The sequence below is a fragment of the Lineus longissimus genome, chromosome 5 (assembly GCF_910592395.1).
Source record: "Lineus longissimus chromosome 5, tnLinLong1.2, whole genome shotgun sequence".
NCBI lineage: Eukaryota > Metazoa > Nemertea > Pilidiophora > Heteronemertea > Lineidae > Lineus > Lineus longissimus.
This window is the reverse complement of record NC_088312.1, coordinates 5474366-5490266: the sequence shown is the minus strand read 5'-3', so window position 1 is coordinate 5490266 and position 15901 is coordinate 5474366. Positions and strand designations below refer to the sequence as shown.

The 15901-nt window shown below is 44.6% G+C and overlaps 4 protein-coding genes across 5 annotated transcripts; 2 read left to right on the top strand and 2 right to left on the bottom strand.

The window, feature by feature from the left end:
• Positions 1-1298: 1298 nt before the first annotated feature.
• LOC135488476 (tubulin alpha chain-like) lies at positions 1299-3940 on the bottom strand. Its single transcript, XM_064773103.1, has 3 exons — positions 3756-3940; positions 3136-3358; positions 1299-2802 (listed from the first exon to the last, which is right to left on the bottom strand). Exons 1-3 carry the CDS (start codon positions 3756-3758, stop codon positions 1676-1678), a joined length of 1353 nt encoding a protein of 450 aa, XP_064629173.1. The 5' UTR covers positions 3759-3940; the 3' UTR covers positions 1299-1675.
• Positions 3941-7725: 3785 nt separating this feature from the next.
• LOC135487734 (uncharacterized) lies at positions 7726-8496 on the top strand (the record flags this gene model as incomplete). The annotated part of the gene is given in 3 exon segments (XM_064771803.1): positions 7726-7917; positions 7919-8212; positions 8214-8496. Coding segments are annotated over 3 exon segments (684 nt in total), but the record flags the coding sequence as incomplete, so codon positions are not given.
• Positions 8497-9601: 1105 nt separating this feature from the next.
• Positions 9602-12366, top strand: LOC135488025 (PRELI domain-containing protein 2-like). Of its 2 annotated transcripts, XM_064772393.1 has the most exons (6): positions 9606-9716; positions 10317-10374; positions 10641-10714; positions 11064-11224; positions 11707-11812; positions 12231-12366. In XM_064772393.1, exons 1-6 carry the CDS (start codon positions 9642-9644, stop codon positions 12354-12356), a joined length of 600 nt encoding a protein of 199 aa, XP_064628463.1. In that variant the 5' UTR covers positions 9606-9641; the 3' UTR covers positions 12357-12366. The 2 variants fall into 2 exon arrangements, with proteins under 2 accessions (XP_064628464.1, XP_064628463.1); XM_064772394.1 differs by lacking the exon at positions 10641-10714 and having other exon boundaries at positions 9602-9716.
• A 1045-nt stretch (positions 12367-13411) lies between these two features.
• Positions 13412-15546, bottom strand: LOC135488024 (fatty acyl-CoA hydrolase precursor, medium chain-like). The gene is made up of 2 exons (XM_064772392.1): positions 13979-15546; positions 13412-13664 (listed from the first exon to the last, which is right to left on the bottom strand). Exons 1-2 carry the CDS (start codon positions 15544-15546, stop codon positions 13412-13414), a joined length of 1821 nt encoding a protein of 606 aa, XP_064628462.1.
• Positions 15547-15901: the final 355 nt, after the last annotated feature.

Genomic DNA, 15901 nt, shown 5'->3' with positions numbered 1-15901 from the left:
GAGAGTCAGGGGATGAAGATTTTAAAGACAGGAGGCTAATTCCTCCTGCTACATGAGAGACATGGGACAAAGTCTTGAAAGACAGAGGCGTATTCCTCCAATTCCAATAGCTACAGGTTGTGAGAGAGACGGGGAATCAAGATATTAAAGACAGGGGGCTAATTCCTCCTGATACACCAGTCACAAGCATGAGAGACAGGGGACAAGGTTGAGAAAGACAGATGCGTATTCTCCAGCTCAAACAGTTACAGGTTGTGAGAGAGTCAGGGGATGAAGATTTTAAAGACAGGAGGCTAATTCCTCCTGCTACATGAGAGACATGGGACAAAGTCGAGAAAGACAGAGATGTATCTCCAACTCCAACAGCTACAGGTTGTGAGAGAGACAGGGGATCAAGACGTTAAAGACAGGAGGCCAATTCCTCCTGCTACACCAGTCACAAGCATGAGAGACAGGGGACAAAGTTGAGAAAGACAGATGCGCATTCTCCAGCTCAAACAGTTACAGGTTGTGAGAGAGTCAGGGGATGAAGATGTTGAAGACAGGAGGCTAATTCCTCCTGCTACACCAGTCACAAGCATGAGAGACATGGGACCAAGTTGAGAAAGACAGAGGCGTATTCTCCAAATCCAATAGCTACAGGTTGTGAGAGACGGGACTACTCTTCCAGCTTATACACCAGTCACGGAAGTGAGGGACAGGGCACCAATTTGTGAAAGACATCAGACTCTTCCTTCTGCTGCACCAGCCACAAGCTATTCAAAGACAGGTGACCATGATATCTCCTGCTTCACCAGGGGCAGGACCTGAGAGACTGGGGACCAAGTTGTGATAAAACAAAGGGCTCATCTTGCAACAGGGGCAAATTGAGATAACAGGGGACTATTTCTCCTGCTACACCAGCCACCTGGAACTATTCCTCATGCTAGCCTACACCAGCCACAAGCAAGGCACTATTCCAGTGCTATACACCAGCCGCAGATTGTGAAAGTTAGGGCTCCCAGAGAGCAAGAATGGCCCACTGGCGGAAAATAAGGGGCAGACTCGGTGGACCACTGCCGGCACCCACCTGACCAGCAGACCAACGGTGGTCATGGTCCCCGTTAGCAGTTCGCTGCCGCTGGCTTCGATCATTTGCCACCAGATGGCCCACCAAGTACAGATCGCAGGCAACTGATGTGACTGGCGGTTATAGCGCCCCGGTCAATCGGGATGGTGGGCTGGTGGGACTTAATGTGAGAAATACAATGTATATAAAACCACAAAACAGATGAACCAGTGTTTCATTGTACATAAAAACCAGTTTAATCGGAGAAGCTGATCCAAAAGTTCTAGGACATCAATGTTTGGAGTTGATGAGAGCATGCAGCCATGGCATTAAAACGCAATTAGAAGTCAATTCCTGCAACTATATATTGTGGTTGTTCTTATCTTAGAGTTGATAAACTCGTGTTTAAAAGATGTTCTCACGGGCTCTTTCAAATACAACTGCTAGTTACATCTATGAAAAGGTTTAGGTAAGTATCCGTCCGGAAAGGAAGTCGAAGATAGTTCTTCAAAAATGAATTGTCGGCCGTGTGTCTGCTCTGGATGTGACTTAATTAATACCCACTGTCCTTAACAGCCTTGACGGCTTGTCCTTCCCCAAGCTCCCTCAGGAAACATTCCCACATCATTAATATTCATCATCTTCTTCTTCTTCTTCGTCAGCACAGTCCATGCCTACTTCCTCGTAGTCTTTCTCTAGGGCTGCCATATCCTCGCGAGCCTCGGAGAACTCGCCCTCCTCCATACCTTCACCGACATACCAGTGGACAAAGGCGCGCTTGGCGTACATAAGATCGAACTTGTGATCAAGGCGAGCCCAAGCCTCTGCGATGGCGGTGGTGTTGCTCAACATGCAGACAGCACGCTGCACCTTGGCCAAGTCACCTCCCGGTACGGCCGTTGCAGGCTGGTAGTTTATTCCGACCTTGAAGCCTGTCGGACACCAATCGACGAACTGGATAGTCCTCTTGCTTTTGATGGCGGCTATCGCTGCGTTCACGTCTTTGGGGACGATGTCACCTCGGTAGAGCAAGCAACACGCCATGTATTTGCCATGACGCGGGTCACATTTGACCAATTGGTTTTGTGGTTCGAAGCAAGAGTTGGTGATGTCTGCCGTAGTGATCTGCTCATGGTAAGCCTTTTCAGTTGAGATGATTGGCGCATAGGTTGCCATTGGGAAGTGGATACGAGGATAGGGTACCAAGTTCGTCTGGAACTCGGTCAAGTCAACGTTAAGAGAACCATCAAATCGCAGAGAAGCAGTAATGGAACTGACGACCTGGCTTATTATCCTGTTCAGGTTCGTGTAGGTTGGTCTATCAATATCAAGATTACGGCGGCAGATATCGTAGATGGCTTCATTGTCGACCATGAAGGCGCAGTCCGAGTGCTCTAGGGTGGTGTGGGTCGTCAAAATGGAGTTGTACGGCTCAACGACAGCGGTGGAGACCTGGGGCGCCGGATAAATGGCGAATTCTAACTTGGACTTCTTTCCGTAGTCCCTTGAGAGATATTCCAAGAGAAGAGAAGTGAAGCCGGACCCGGTACCACCACCGAATGAGTGGAATACAAGAAAACCTTGAAGACCAGTGCACTGGTCAGCAAGCTTACGGATCCTGTCCAGGCATTGGTCAATGTACTCCTTCCCAACCGTGTAGTGACCACGGGCGTAGTTGTTGGCGGCATCTTCCTTACCACTGATGAGCTGCTCAGGGTGGAAGAGCTGGCGATAGGTTCCACTTCGGACCTCATCTAAAAACGAAACAGGTAATTTTGAAGATGTTGCAAATTCACGTGGTGTTTCTTGAACTTCTCTGAGCGGAGCATGCATGTGACAGAGCGGGAACGTAAATATGTGACGTGCCAAAAATAACTACCTGTGACACTACATTTTGTAAAAGAACAAAAATAAATCAGGGTAAAAAATAATGGTCGCTCCCTCATTTCACTTAGTCACTTACTAATTTTTACTACTATACCACCCCTCTAAAATTTGTTTGAGAAAAAGGGGAGGGAGGAGAGGCGGAAGGCGGAGGGGTAAGCATTGCCTGTAGCTTTCACAATGCATTCTAACCGGAGGCTTACCGATCACTGATGGTTCCAAATCGATCATGATAGCTCTTGGGACGTGTTTGCCAGCACCAGTCTCACTAAAGAAGGTGTTGAAGGAGTCGTCGCCACCTCCGATAGTCAAGTCACTGGGCATCTGGCCATCAGGCTGGATACCGTGCTCCAAGCAATACAACTCCCAGCAGGCATTGCCGATCTGACAACCAGCTTGGCCGACATGGATGGATATAACTTCGCGCTGAAAAAGAGGCAACGACGGTAGGCTCATTATATACTATACTTAAAAAATGAGGAAATGATGTCAGTCTGAGGAAGAGAAAGATTTTAAGGAGTTTTTACCAAAAGTGGAAACGACGGTAAGGACTGATGGGTAGCCTATTGGCCTACTTGAAGGTCAAAAAGGAAACTATGTCTGAGGAAGCGAAAGGTTTGTTTTAGGTGTTGTTATTGACCAGGGATTTCCAACTTCTTCACAACTCGAACCGTTTCCTGAATAAACCGTCAGCCATATCCATAACCCCCGACTTCCCCAGGATGCATGCTCATCCGACTTCGCAGCCGAGATCAGTCTTTACAAAGTAACGCAATATTCTCCAAACCCTCCAAAAATACCCCTAAGGCAATAAATGACTTACCATTTTGAAGATTTGAGTCGAAGCAGGCGAATTCAGGTATTAATAGTGAAGTTCGTGTGATGTCGGTCCACCTTCAACTCTGATGAACGCCTACAGTGGAAATGAAGCACATAAGGGATGGCATCATATAATTATGACACTGCGAGTGCTCACCGCAGGTGGCGGTTATGTCCCTGCTGGCAGGCCTAGGCCTAATGGAGGTTTAAATCTTAGTTATGCCCGATAGAACAAAGCCAATAGATTCCATAGATCATCATGGACCATCAACCCAGTTAAGTGTAATGACACCTAATTGTCTTAGGCTTTGGTTGAAGAGTGATCATCATGAGTGACCTCCCATTCCCAAGTGCATGGTGTCACCCATCATTAAACAATAGGCATGCTTTGCAAACCTTACGAATGAACGACGATGAACGAAGTTGTGTTTTATCGAGAATAAAACGTCTCCGATTCCTTATCCCACTATATGAAAATGATTGAAATGCGAGAGTCACGTAAATGATCTGACTGACACCGCAGACTATGCCTGTAATAATACACTGTATGTATATAATGTATATTTTATATACTTGTATGTATAATTTCGTAATTGACCATCAAATGACACTGGTTTCGCTCTGTGATGAACCAGATAATTACGTGCGATTGCTTAAATGTAGGCCTACACAATGTGTGTACAATTGGAGTGAAAAAGCCTGAATCTAAGGATGATGATCCGGATGATGTTTCGGATGACTATCGGACAGCCTGTGGACATTTACCAGCAGAAGTTAATTCTTGGACCAGCTGTTTCATCATGTTCATGGTTGATTAGGTGGACATTATGTTCGGCTTGATCTCATGACAAAATTTGCATGACCCTTCCAGTGCCCACATGGTGTTATTATCGGATTACCTAATTCATGTAAAAAACGTATTTTTGTATGACAGTCAAACCGTGGGTATTAATTTCCCTGGGATCGTTCGGAAGAGTTGGACACCCATTGCAGTTGAAGGTGGAAACGACCGAAGCCCAAACCCACATCAGACTTCGGTCCTCGGATGACCCTTGGCTCCTTGCCATCCCACGTTCAAATGGGGTCTTCGGGGATCGATCTCTGTGTGTCCGGGCCGCGGGGCTGTGGAACGCCCTTCCAAGCTGGTTACGTGATGTCACTGTGCTAAACACTTTTAAGAGTAAACTCAAAACTCATCTTTTTATCCTAACATATTCAGAGTAGGCCATACATGTTTTAAATATTGATATTTTCCGGATGTTTTTAAACTGTTTTTTATCCTCATGAAATCACCACTTTTAATGTACTCATTTAATATTATGTACAGTGCTTAGAAAATGTATGCACTATTATTTTAGCACTTTAAATCAAATAAATTATTATTATTATTATTATTATTATCAATCAAATCTTAAAATACTACAGAGACCAGCTTCATATCATAATAATGGTCAGTATATCCGTGGTGTATACTGTGAAGACGCCATCACTCCCCTATGTATCTCGTTAGCGTAATCTCTTGAACTGGCTTGAACTACCTTTTCATGATATCGTTCTTTACCCAATATTTCATCTTTAAGGCGAGGTGATCAACATATTCCTTGGCCAAGCCGGTTGCCAGCTTGGATCAAATGTTTGGGAGTTGTACTGTGCGGAGCACGGTATTCAACCCGATGGTCAAGTCGACCCGAATCATGAGCAGGAACCCGGTGATCAATGGGGATCTTTCTTCCAAGAAATGGAATAGGGGAAAAGAGTCCCAAGGGCCATATTTGCGGACTTGGAACCCACAGTAATAGGTACAGTTGAGGTCAGAAGTTTACATACACCTGGGTCGAAAACATTCAACTCAAATTTTCAAAAGGTTTCATTGTACTTACAAAAACGATTTTGATGTGATAATATACCTCATAGGTCTACTTTATTTTCTTACTGCATTCGTTTATTTCTGTTTCTTTATTTCAGAATTATTTGACATAGTTTGATATCTCTATTAAAGCCAGTGGGTCAAAAGTTTACATACACCAAGTGAAACTCTAAAAACACAACCTTGAATCATCAAGAAATTGACATCTAGGGCCTCACAGATGATTTCACAGGCCATTGGCCACTACAGAAATTATGTAATAACCCAAGCATTCTTTAGGGGCTATATAAAAAGGCGTTTCTATAGTGTATAGCCCATTCCAGTGTTCACAAGCATTAAGACAAGATGGGTAAATCCAAAGAGCACAGCCAAGACCTTAGAAGACGTGTGGTTGATCTTCACAAGGCAGGGTCCTCACTAGGCCACATTGCTAGGCAGTTGAATCTACCCAGGTCTTCCGTTCAGACCATCGTCAAGAAGTACAGGGACCTCGGGACCACATTAACCAAGCCAAGGAGCGGAAGAAAACGGAAACTGACCCCCAAAGATGAACAGACCGTGGTGCGCAAGGTGAAGATCAACCCCAGGTCAACAAAAAAGCAAATTTGCAAACATCTGCAGGATGCAGGAGTGAGTGTCTCAGGATCCACAGTGAAGCGCATTCTTCATCGAGCTGGACTGAAGGGATATCGCCCCAGGAAGAAGCCACTGCTTAAAGATCGGCACCGAAAAGCAAGACAGGAGTTTGCAAAGAAACATCAATACAAACCGACAGCATTTTGGAGGAATGTTATGTGGTCTGATGAGACGAAAATGGAGCTGTTTGGTCATAATGACCAGCGGTACATATGGCGTGAACAGGGTGAAGCCTTCAACCCTAAAAACACCGTCCCAACCGTAAAGCATGGTGGTGGCAGCATCATGCTTTGGGGTTGCTTTGCTGCATCAGGAATGGGAAGACTCCAGAAAATAGATGGTATCATGAAAAAAGAACACTACATCCAGATTCTTGATGACAATGTCAAGGCCTCTGCCCAAATGTTGAAGCTTGGTCGGGGTTGGAGTTTTCAGCAAGACAATGATCCCAAGCATACGGCGAAAGTAGTCACCAAATGGTTTAAGGACAACAAGGTGAAGGTTTTAGAGTGGCCTTCACAAAGCCCAGATTTAAATCCAATCGAAAATCTTTGGACTGAACTTAAGAAGCGGGTCAGAGCAAGGAAGCCAACAAATGTGACTGAATTACATAACTTCTGCCAGGAGGAATGGCCCAAAATTCCCCAAGAGTATTGTAAGAAACTTGTAGATGGCTATCCCAAACGTCTGAGTCAGGTGATTGCTGTAAAAGGCAATGCTACCAAGTATTGAAGTATTACTGTATGTAAACTTTTGACCCACTGGCTTTAATAGAGATATCAAACTATGTCAAATAATTCTGAAATAAAGAAACAGAAATAAACGAATGCAGTAAGAAAATAAAGTAGACCTTTGAGGTATATTATCACATCAAAATCGTTTTTGTAAGTACAATGAAACCTTTTGAAAATTTGAGTTGAATGTTTTCGACCCAGGTGTATGTAAACTTCTGACCTCAACTGTACGTGCACAGCACCCTAGCGAAAAATGTAATGTGATGGCTGATTGTCTATGAGCAGAGATGCGTTCTCCTTGTAACTGCGTTCTCACCTGTGTCAGGCTGCCATCTTTGCATAAGGCCCGGTTATTTCTTTTTTTTATTCCTCGAAAAAACGTTGGGGTTGGATCTTTGTGCAGCAGAAAAACTTAGAAGCTCAAAAACCTCCGGTTTGATTTTTAAGAATGCACACCATAGAAAGATTAGATTTCTTCTTGATAAAACAAATAATTTTAACCAAATCCGTCTCTTCAGTTAAATGAATTATGTCCGAGGCCGAGCGTGCATTTGTTTCGTCTGGGCATCCAAACTTTACTGAGTCCAGCCTCAGAGCCATGATTACATTCTCACTTTCACAGATGCTATTTGCACGGGCCCGTTCAAGGTTCCACGCCGAGCAGTCCATCAGCGGTAGGGGCGAGGACAGCGCAAACAATTTCGCTCGCGGCTACTATACACTCGGGAGAGCCATGACGGACGACACAACACCCTCTTGACGCAGTATTTCAGCACAGGCCATATACAGCTTGTGCAATCTTGTTTGATAACGAAGCATTGTATGACATCTGCCGAACGAGCTTGGATATTGAGCTGCCTGGTTACCCCCACATCAACCGGCTCGTGAGCCAGGTCATAAGCTCCATCACATCCTCCATCTGTCCATAAGCTTCGATTCGAAGGAGATGTGAACGCCGACTTGAACGAGTTCCTGACAAACCTGGTTCCTCACCCAAGAATCAACTACCCTTTGGCATCCTTTTCCCCGATTGTCTCCGCCGACATGGCGCGTCTTTCAGACACCCAAGAGATTACGAATGAGTGCTTCGAGCCGTGCAGTCAGATGGTGAAGTGTGATATTGCAAGTGGCAAGTATCTATCTTCCTCCCTGCAGTACCGCGGAGACGTCAAGCCAAGAGACGTCAGCGCTGCAATCGCGAAGATTAAAAGTCAGCATAACATGGCAGTTCGTAGATTGGTGTCCCGCCGGTTTTAAAGCCGGCATCAGCAACCATCGATGCCACCTCCTGCCTGGAAGTGACCTTGGCGAGATGAAACGCAGCCTGTTACATCTTGCCAATAACACTGCCATGGGGTCAGTATGGGCTCGTCTTGGCCACAAGTTTGACCTGATGTACCGGAAACATGCCTTCGTACACTGATACACAAGGGAGGGTATGGAAGAAGGTGAATTCAATGAAGCCCGTGAGGGTCTGGCTGGTTTGCAGAGGGAATAAGAACAGGCGACTGGAGGAGAAAGAAGTGGGATCGGTGATGAGGACGGGGATGAGTATTAAAGGGGGACTATAGGCAGGAGGAGAGGGGCTAATTTAAAAAACAATACCCGGCCAAATTTTGTTGATGATGGTTATGAAAATTTACTTGCATCTATGTAGTACCGTAGTTATAGCAGTGTTTAAAACGCGGCGGGTGGTTAATGTTTTATACATGTTTGTACCAGCGCCATGAGCGTTATCAAGATGAAAATGTGTATATTGTACCGGTATTATTGTATGGTATACGTATGCAAATGTATATACCTTCCTACAACTTTGGTTGCAGAATGACCCAATGTTAAATGTTACTAAGAATTACCATACGTCAAAATATCATCTGCAACTTGGCATTAATATCAGACTGCTTCTTATTTTCTGTTGTAAAACGCCTCCGGACCGGCCTTTACTTGGCTCGGTATCAAGGGTCGAAATTACTGTGGAGGACAATGATGCCAACAGAATCATTGCAGGTCAATGATTTTATAAGAATCCTGCTTGGATGAGTCACAGTTCTTCTGGAAGCCATTTCTGTTTATGAAAAACAACATATCCAATGCCCAAGTTGTCCTTTTAACAAAGGTCGCATTTCTGGCCAAAACGTAAGTTTATAGATTACCGAGGAAGACAATAATGCCCACAGGCCGGCAGAGCAGTCATCTCCCACATCACAGGCAGGAAGACAATGGTGCACCATGTCCATATGTCGTATATATCCTTGTCACAGCTGACATATCGCTTAAGAATCATGATATCCGTTTGGCCACAGCTACAGTAGAGATCACTGGGAGGAAACAATGCTGCCCACTGTGTCCGAGCTGATATCTGCCCCTTCACATGCAGTCAGTGTGACTTCACAGTCGGTGTGAAATGATATCAGTATGACCACAAATTAGTAGCGACACGTATATAGAGATCATTCAGGAATAACATTATGTCCCCATTCTTGTCGGAGCTGCTCATGTTGTCACATCCCCATGTGGCGAATATCCGTCGACAGCTCGTGTTTGCCGACTTTGCGGTGCTATTCCTTACCGGCTATCGTAGCCGCTGTCCAGGCCACCGTAGTTAAACCATTACCTAACTTATTGTATAACCACTGACCCATTTCTATTCAATATGGTGATCCATATCGACGTGAAACATGTTTTTAAATATCCGATCGAATCTGTGGCGCACGCCCATCTTAATAAGGTAGGTGACAATATCGAACCTTGAACACAGGGCCCACGTTTTGATCAGAGGAAACACAAGCCCGGTAACAGGCCGCTTTGAAAAGCTCTGATAAGTCTGTGTGCTGACCTGCCTGTACATAAAAGTGTAGCTGGCGGTAAAACAGGTAGGTCTACACATGGAGGTATAAATATCATTTATTTATACTGTACCTCCATGGTCTACACGAACAAAACCGCTGAGAAAACAAAACCGTTCCTGGCCCCCTTGGAATACATGCCCGTGAAAATATGCATGCAGACATTGATACAAAGCGGGCCGAAAACCGCAAACAAAGGCCGTCCGGCGTGGTGAATTTTTCATGCTGGTATTCCTGTAGTCCGGCGCTGCTTACACTCCGGACGCGTGGTGGACAGGCCTCGCCCTGTCGCCGATGACGCAATGGACTGCCCCGGGTGTCCAGCGCTGGCCCGCCCTACTCACACAAGTACAGCGTAGCGGATCGAAGCCTATTCTAATGGACCTATCTTAATGGGCTAGTAGCTTGCTCGATCAACAGACATTTTAAATGTTTGGTTTTTTAAACGCAATTTGATTAGATCATAACATTTTTATTTGCAGTACATCATCGCAAAAGATAATTTCGTTGAAAGAATCGACACTCATGAGAAGAAAGTTGGTAAGATTATATCAGTTATACATATACGGGGTCACAAGGTGATTAAAAAGAGACTGCACAACCCTACAAATGTACATGATGCAGCACGTATTAGAATTACAACTCACAAACACAAATTCAGCACCTCTGGAATTTAACGCCCATCTGACGCACATTGGGACGTCCTGTTCACAGTGGATTCGAGTATTTATAGACATCGACATTAAAGCGTTTATTCAATAAGAGCTCTATTTCAAAATAGATTGGTCTTTTATTCATTGCTACAGATGGACTGGCGGGACTGGTGTATAGACGGCGGATAGCAACCTGCACGAATGTTGTGCCTTATCTGCTAAGGAAGGTGAGGCCCCTTAACCCCACGTTAGCCACATTGTCAAAAATTGCCAATCTCTGTTAGTCTCAATTTCCAACTTATCTATACATTTACATGTACCAAAATTCTTATCAAAGAATGTACATATTATGTAAAATATATATACAAAGCATTTCTGGCACCCGGTCCCTTATCAGTAATGGGGCGAGGATAGAACAATGCATTGACCCTTGTAGGCGAGGATGCCGAATGAAAAATCTTCGTCAAAATACTAATATAACATTGAGATATACGTCATAGTTAAAAACCCCCAGAGAGGAACGTTAAGAGTAACCAAAACGATCAATGTACATGTATTATGACGTTGATATTTCAGCTCAATCTTTTAAATGAACCAAACATCCATCTAGAGGAAGAATCCTGGTTCTATCACAGGCGGCGGAGGCTGGAGCTGAAGAGCAGGAGCCTCACCTGGTCTCACTATGCACTTCTGTCAGAGGAATCGACGTTTGAACCGTGTGAGACTAATACTAAATGGTAAGGCTTTCTGCTTAGTTGACTAATTGCTAACATTCCCGTTGAAGCTAATGTAGTGATCATCAGTGAGATATGCTCGTCATATCAGTTAGTACATGAGTCCTCTTTTAAACACTTGACCCGACCAATTTAGTTGATACATGACTCTTCCTTGGAACACTTGACCAGATCATTTCAGTTGGTACATTAATCCTCCTTGAAATACTTAACCCGACCGCACAATTCAGTTGGTGCATGAATCCTTCTTGAAATACTTCACCCGACCGCAATTCAGTCCGTACATGACTCCTCCTTTGAAATACTTCACCATACTTCAATTCAGTTGGTACATGACTCCTCCTTTGAAATACTTCACCATACCGCAATTCAGTTGGTACATGAATCCTCATTGAAATGCAATGTACATATTCAACCCGACCGCCGCTCTGTTGGTTCATGAATCCTCGTCGCCCATCTTAATGTCACATTTTTTCGTCTTTCAGGACAGTCCTCAGACAGCACGGTATGATCAACATCCATGGTATCGGACCACTAGGCCGACTGATCGAGATGTTTGCTGAGGGGTTTCTCCACCAGGGGGTGAAGCGGGTATGTAGGTGCATTTTCAGTTATCGAAAGGGCAGAAAAATAACCTTTTCAAGCCACGATTTAGGATCATTTATGAGGGCCACTAAGATTCGCAAGTACGTATGCGTATACTTGAAACGTATATGTACATGTACATGTATATATTCTGATCGATTACTTGTGCACCTGAATCTCAATCATTGGCGAAGTATTCAACATCCCTAAGATATCAACCATAGTTTTGAAAAGTCTGTGAATTACAAGACTAAACGAAAAGTTGATGGGAACAATACGTCATTTCCCACCCTGTTTCGAATGACATAACGCGGGGACACACTGTATCAGTGACAACCTTACCGTTAAAATGGTGGCACAGATGTGGCTAGGATATTGGCTCGGATTTCCTACCAGCTGATGTTTCTTTCCTTTGCCGTTTCAGGGTCTGAACAACATGGAACAGTTACTTCATGATCATCATGGTGTCCCTGACTCCAATGTTCCTTCAGTGAATAAAGAAGACGGTGAAACTCATACAACGACAAATTTTCATTCTTCTGGAACTTGATGTATTTACTCGAAGGGATCCTTCGTAGTTTTTCATCCGCAATTTCGCTAGCGTACAAACTTTTCGAGGAGGGTCGGGTGGTGGTGATGGGGGCAGGGGTCAAGGACCGGCGTACGTTGTTTTGAATAATAACAGATAATGAAGACTGGCCAATTGCATTTTTTAATGCATTTCTATTCGATTCAGTTGAAAGTACAATAAATCATAGCAAATTGAGGTAAATAAGTATTGCTCACTGATTGAAACGACATGTCCATCGACAGGTATACCTGAACGGTTCCTGATTGGTGCGCGAACTGCTATCCGATAAAAGTTTTGAATAGCGTCAATTTCATAGGCGGCCGCAACTTTTTTGTGTAAAGTTGCGTTTTTAATGGATATGAAGTACATGTATACACGGTGATTTATACTGCGTTAAAGGATGTATATATGAACTGGAACCCACTTCCGACTTCATTATGTACCTGTCGTACGCTACCAGTCTACGCGCATTTAAACGATGGTAACTAGTGTTTGTATTTTCTACAGGATGCCATGTTTATCAAAATAAATAAATAAAAAAAAAATTAATTTGCATTAATTGGTTTCATCGCACTGGGTCCGAAGACAGCCAAACCCACCATATGCATATGGACCCATCATCTACATGTATAAGCATAGATTAGGGGCAAGGGCGTGATCGGACTGCCGCTATCTTCTGTAAAGTAAATGGAAGGGGTGACGGGTGATTACACAACAAGCTGCCATTCCTTCTATTTCCATGAACAACTGCAAAAGTGCAACCCGATACTCTGTTAAAACTCGACATTAGTCGCAAATATTTATTTTTGGCTCATATTTGCCTTTCACCACAGGCAATTTGTCCGAAGAGTACTGTGTCAACTGCATTGCAAGCTAATGCCCAAAAGTAAATTGATACAAATGAAAGCCTATATAAATAAAGTACTAAAGTATGCATTACACGTTAGAGCATTTTTCACTCGGTGACAGAAATATTGAGATTTAAAGCCTTTTCAAACCAGATCGAAGGATTTAAGAAATTATCAAGGCCCAGCCTACAATTCAGTCTTAGCATCACGAGTCTCAAGTACTTCTGGTTCTGCATCTGAAGTAAAATGTGGCTTCTCAAAGGGACACGCCTGTATCGCAGGGATGACGTCATGCCAAAAGCTCATGTGTCTATTCCTGAAGAAGGAACTGATTCTGAGATCGAGTTGTTTGTTCTGGATGTCGAACTCAATGAACTCTTCCTCACCCATCTTGTACTGTGGCCACTGGCGGGGGACTGGTGCAGGCTCATTGGGATTCCTGGAAGGAAGAAACAAGTCCAGTGAGTTGAATCAAATACTTGAAATTATTTCGCCAGTTTTTTCATCCACTGCCGACCAATCAAAAATTGAACTGGATCAGTGATGCTTGGGACGGAACGGCATTTGTAATGCCCCTCTGGAACGGCAAACACCTCCTCACGTAACTGATAGCATACTGGTCATATTTCTGACTGACTGCTGATTGTGTGTCGTGGCCAGTCATCACGATCATTTGGTGGCGGTGGCGGCTTCTGCCTCTCGAACGGTTATGAAAACTAACAGTGTACATGTACTTAGGATGAAACAACATACCCAGTCTTGGCGAAGTTTGTCCAATAGGTGATCAATGCGGCGGACAGCTCGACTTCACCTCCTTCCATCTTCTCCTCATTCTCTATGATGGTACCTTTGCCAAAAAGGAAGCCCAATTCGTCCCCGTGGATGGCGCCATCAATCCATGGTTCTGTCTCAAAGAGATCGCGAAGACCCCCAACGGCCTTGCTCGGCATCGGAAGGAAGCTGTAGAGGAAAGTCGTACCTGTAGTTTCTGTAGTTTCCGCAGCGTGACGCTTAACAAACTTGATAGTGCCGTCATAAAACGCAGAGTCCCCCATGAACTCCAGAAGATCCCGTGCTTGCATCATGTCCGATTGTTTACCATTTACTGATGACCCGTATAGGTACCAGAGAGCCTGTGCCACGTCCTCGTCTGCTCTTTCATTCGCAACACCCCACATCTCAACATTCTCATGGAAGGCTTTCCTTGGTACTCCATCGTAAAGACTCTCATTTGTCGTGGCTTGATACATGGGTTCCATGAAGATAGCTATAAAAGGTGACCCTTCATATTTGTTAACACCGATGAGGAAGTCCACAGATCGGAAGACGGGAAGGTCCTCCATTCTTTCTGTTGGTTTTCTAGATAAGGGCGAGTAAGGGATAAAGTCTCCATCGACACGTGGTCCAACTGGGGTCTTGAACTTTAAGGCTTCTGCATGTGGATAACCGGAGGCGGTACTCGCAAAGGCATCCGTTGGGAGACCTCGCAAACATGTCATGACCTGACTCGAATCTGCCTTTGCACATCCGAGTTTTTCGATTAATATGTCCTTGTATAGCATAGCAATCTCTGGCTTTGGCATCGCCCAATCGGCAAGAGCAGTCCCACTTTCACCAATGACCCGATTGAAAAGTCCTTTGTTACTAGGTGCAAGCATAAGCCATGTGACCGAGGCAGATCCTGCAGATTCGCCAAAGATTGTTACACCATCCTTGTCGCCACCAAAAGCCCCAATGTTCTGCTGCACCCACTTCAGAGCCAACTGCTGATCAAGGAGACCATAATTACCTGCCGCAATTTCATCCCCCGTCGAAAAGAAACCGAGCAGGCCCAGACGATAGTTAATAGTCACGACAATGACGTCACCGAGGGCGGCCATCTTGGAGCCATCATACTGCATCCCTGCGCCACCACTGAATCCTCCGCCGTGGATCCACACCATTACAGGTTTTTTCTCCTCACCTCCAACGGGAACGTATATGTTCAAGCTTAGACAGTCCTCACTCATTTCAAAATTCTGGCTCTCAGGGCTGAATACCAATTTCTCTAACCATTCTGACTGCTGGGGGCAAGGGGAGCCAAATTTGTTCGCTGGAAATGGCTCCAGAAATGGCGCCCTGGGAACCGGTGGGCTGAATCTGAGATCTCCAATAGGCGCTTGCGCGAAAGGTATTCCATGGAACTTCTGCAGGGTCTTGTCTCCCCAAATGGCATCGAAACCGATGATGTCTCCAACACTGGTTGTGACGGTAACACTGTGCACTCCAGTGAGCGCACATGATATTAGAAGCAAAAGGCACGACAGCCGTGCAAACCCCATGATGACTTGATTTGAAATGGCGTGACTAAGAGCGCAACTCTTTGATTGCCAAACACTAATATAGCTCCGTCTTAAACTGATATACCCATGTGTCGACGGGCTAATATTTGTCTTGGATTTGGTAAAGTCAGCCTAGATAACGACCCCTGATTGCATATACATGTATATCAGAACAGGGCATCGGCCTTACCACTGTGAAAATGTGTCAAGCTATGGTTGGAATTATAATAATAAATTATAAACATAGCCGTGATTAGATATAACTCAGCCGTAATTATCACCAGATTGAACAGCTGAGGCGAAGAGTTAGTGTCGCTAACACGGTGTTAAGGATGAAGCAGTCACAACTTTGGCT

What these genes read in the sequence shown, in the direction of transcription:
- LOC135488476 (XM_064773103.1), bottom strand. An exon ending in TTTGGAACCATCAGTGATCG is followed by an intron (nt 2,803 to 3,135) that starts GTAAGCCTCCGG and finishes TTTCGTTTTTAG; the next exon opens with ATGAGGTCCGAAGTGGAACC.
- LOC135488025 (XM_064772393.1), top strand. Translation starts at nt 9,642, where the DNA reads ATGGTGATCCATATCGACGTGAAACATGTTTTTAAATATCCGATCGAA. An exon ending in TGTGAGACTAATACTAAATG is followed by an intron (nt 11,225 to 11,706) that starts GTAAGGCTTTCT and finishes TTCGTCTTTCAG; the next exon opens with GACAGTCCTCAGACAGCACG. An exon ending in TCCACCAGGGGGTGAAGCGG is followed by an intron (nt 11,813 to 12,230) that starts GTATGTAGGTGC and finishes TTGCCGTTTCAG; the next exon opens with GGTCTGAACAACATGGAACA.
- LOC135488024 (XM_064772392.1), bottom strand. Translation starts at nt 15,546, where the DNA reads ATGGGGTTTGCACGGCTGTCGTGCCTTTTGCTTCTAATATCATGTGCG. An exon ending in ACAAACTTCGCCAAGACTGG is followed by an intron (nt 13,665 to 13,978) that starts GTATGTTGTTTC and finishes TCTTCCTTCCAG; the next exon opens with GAATCCCAATGAGCCTGCAC.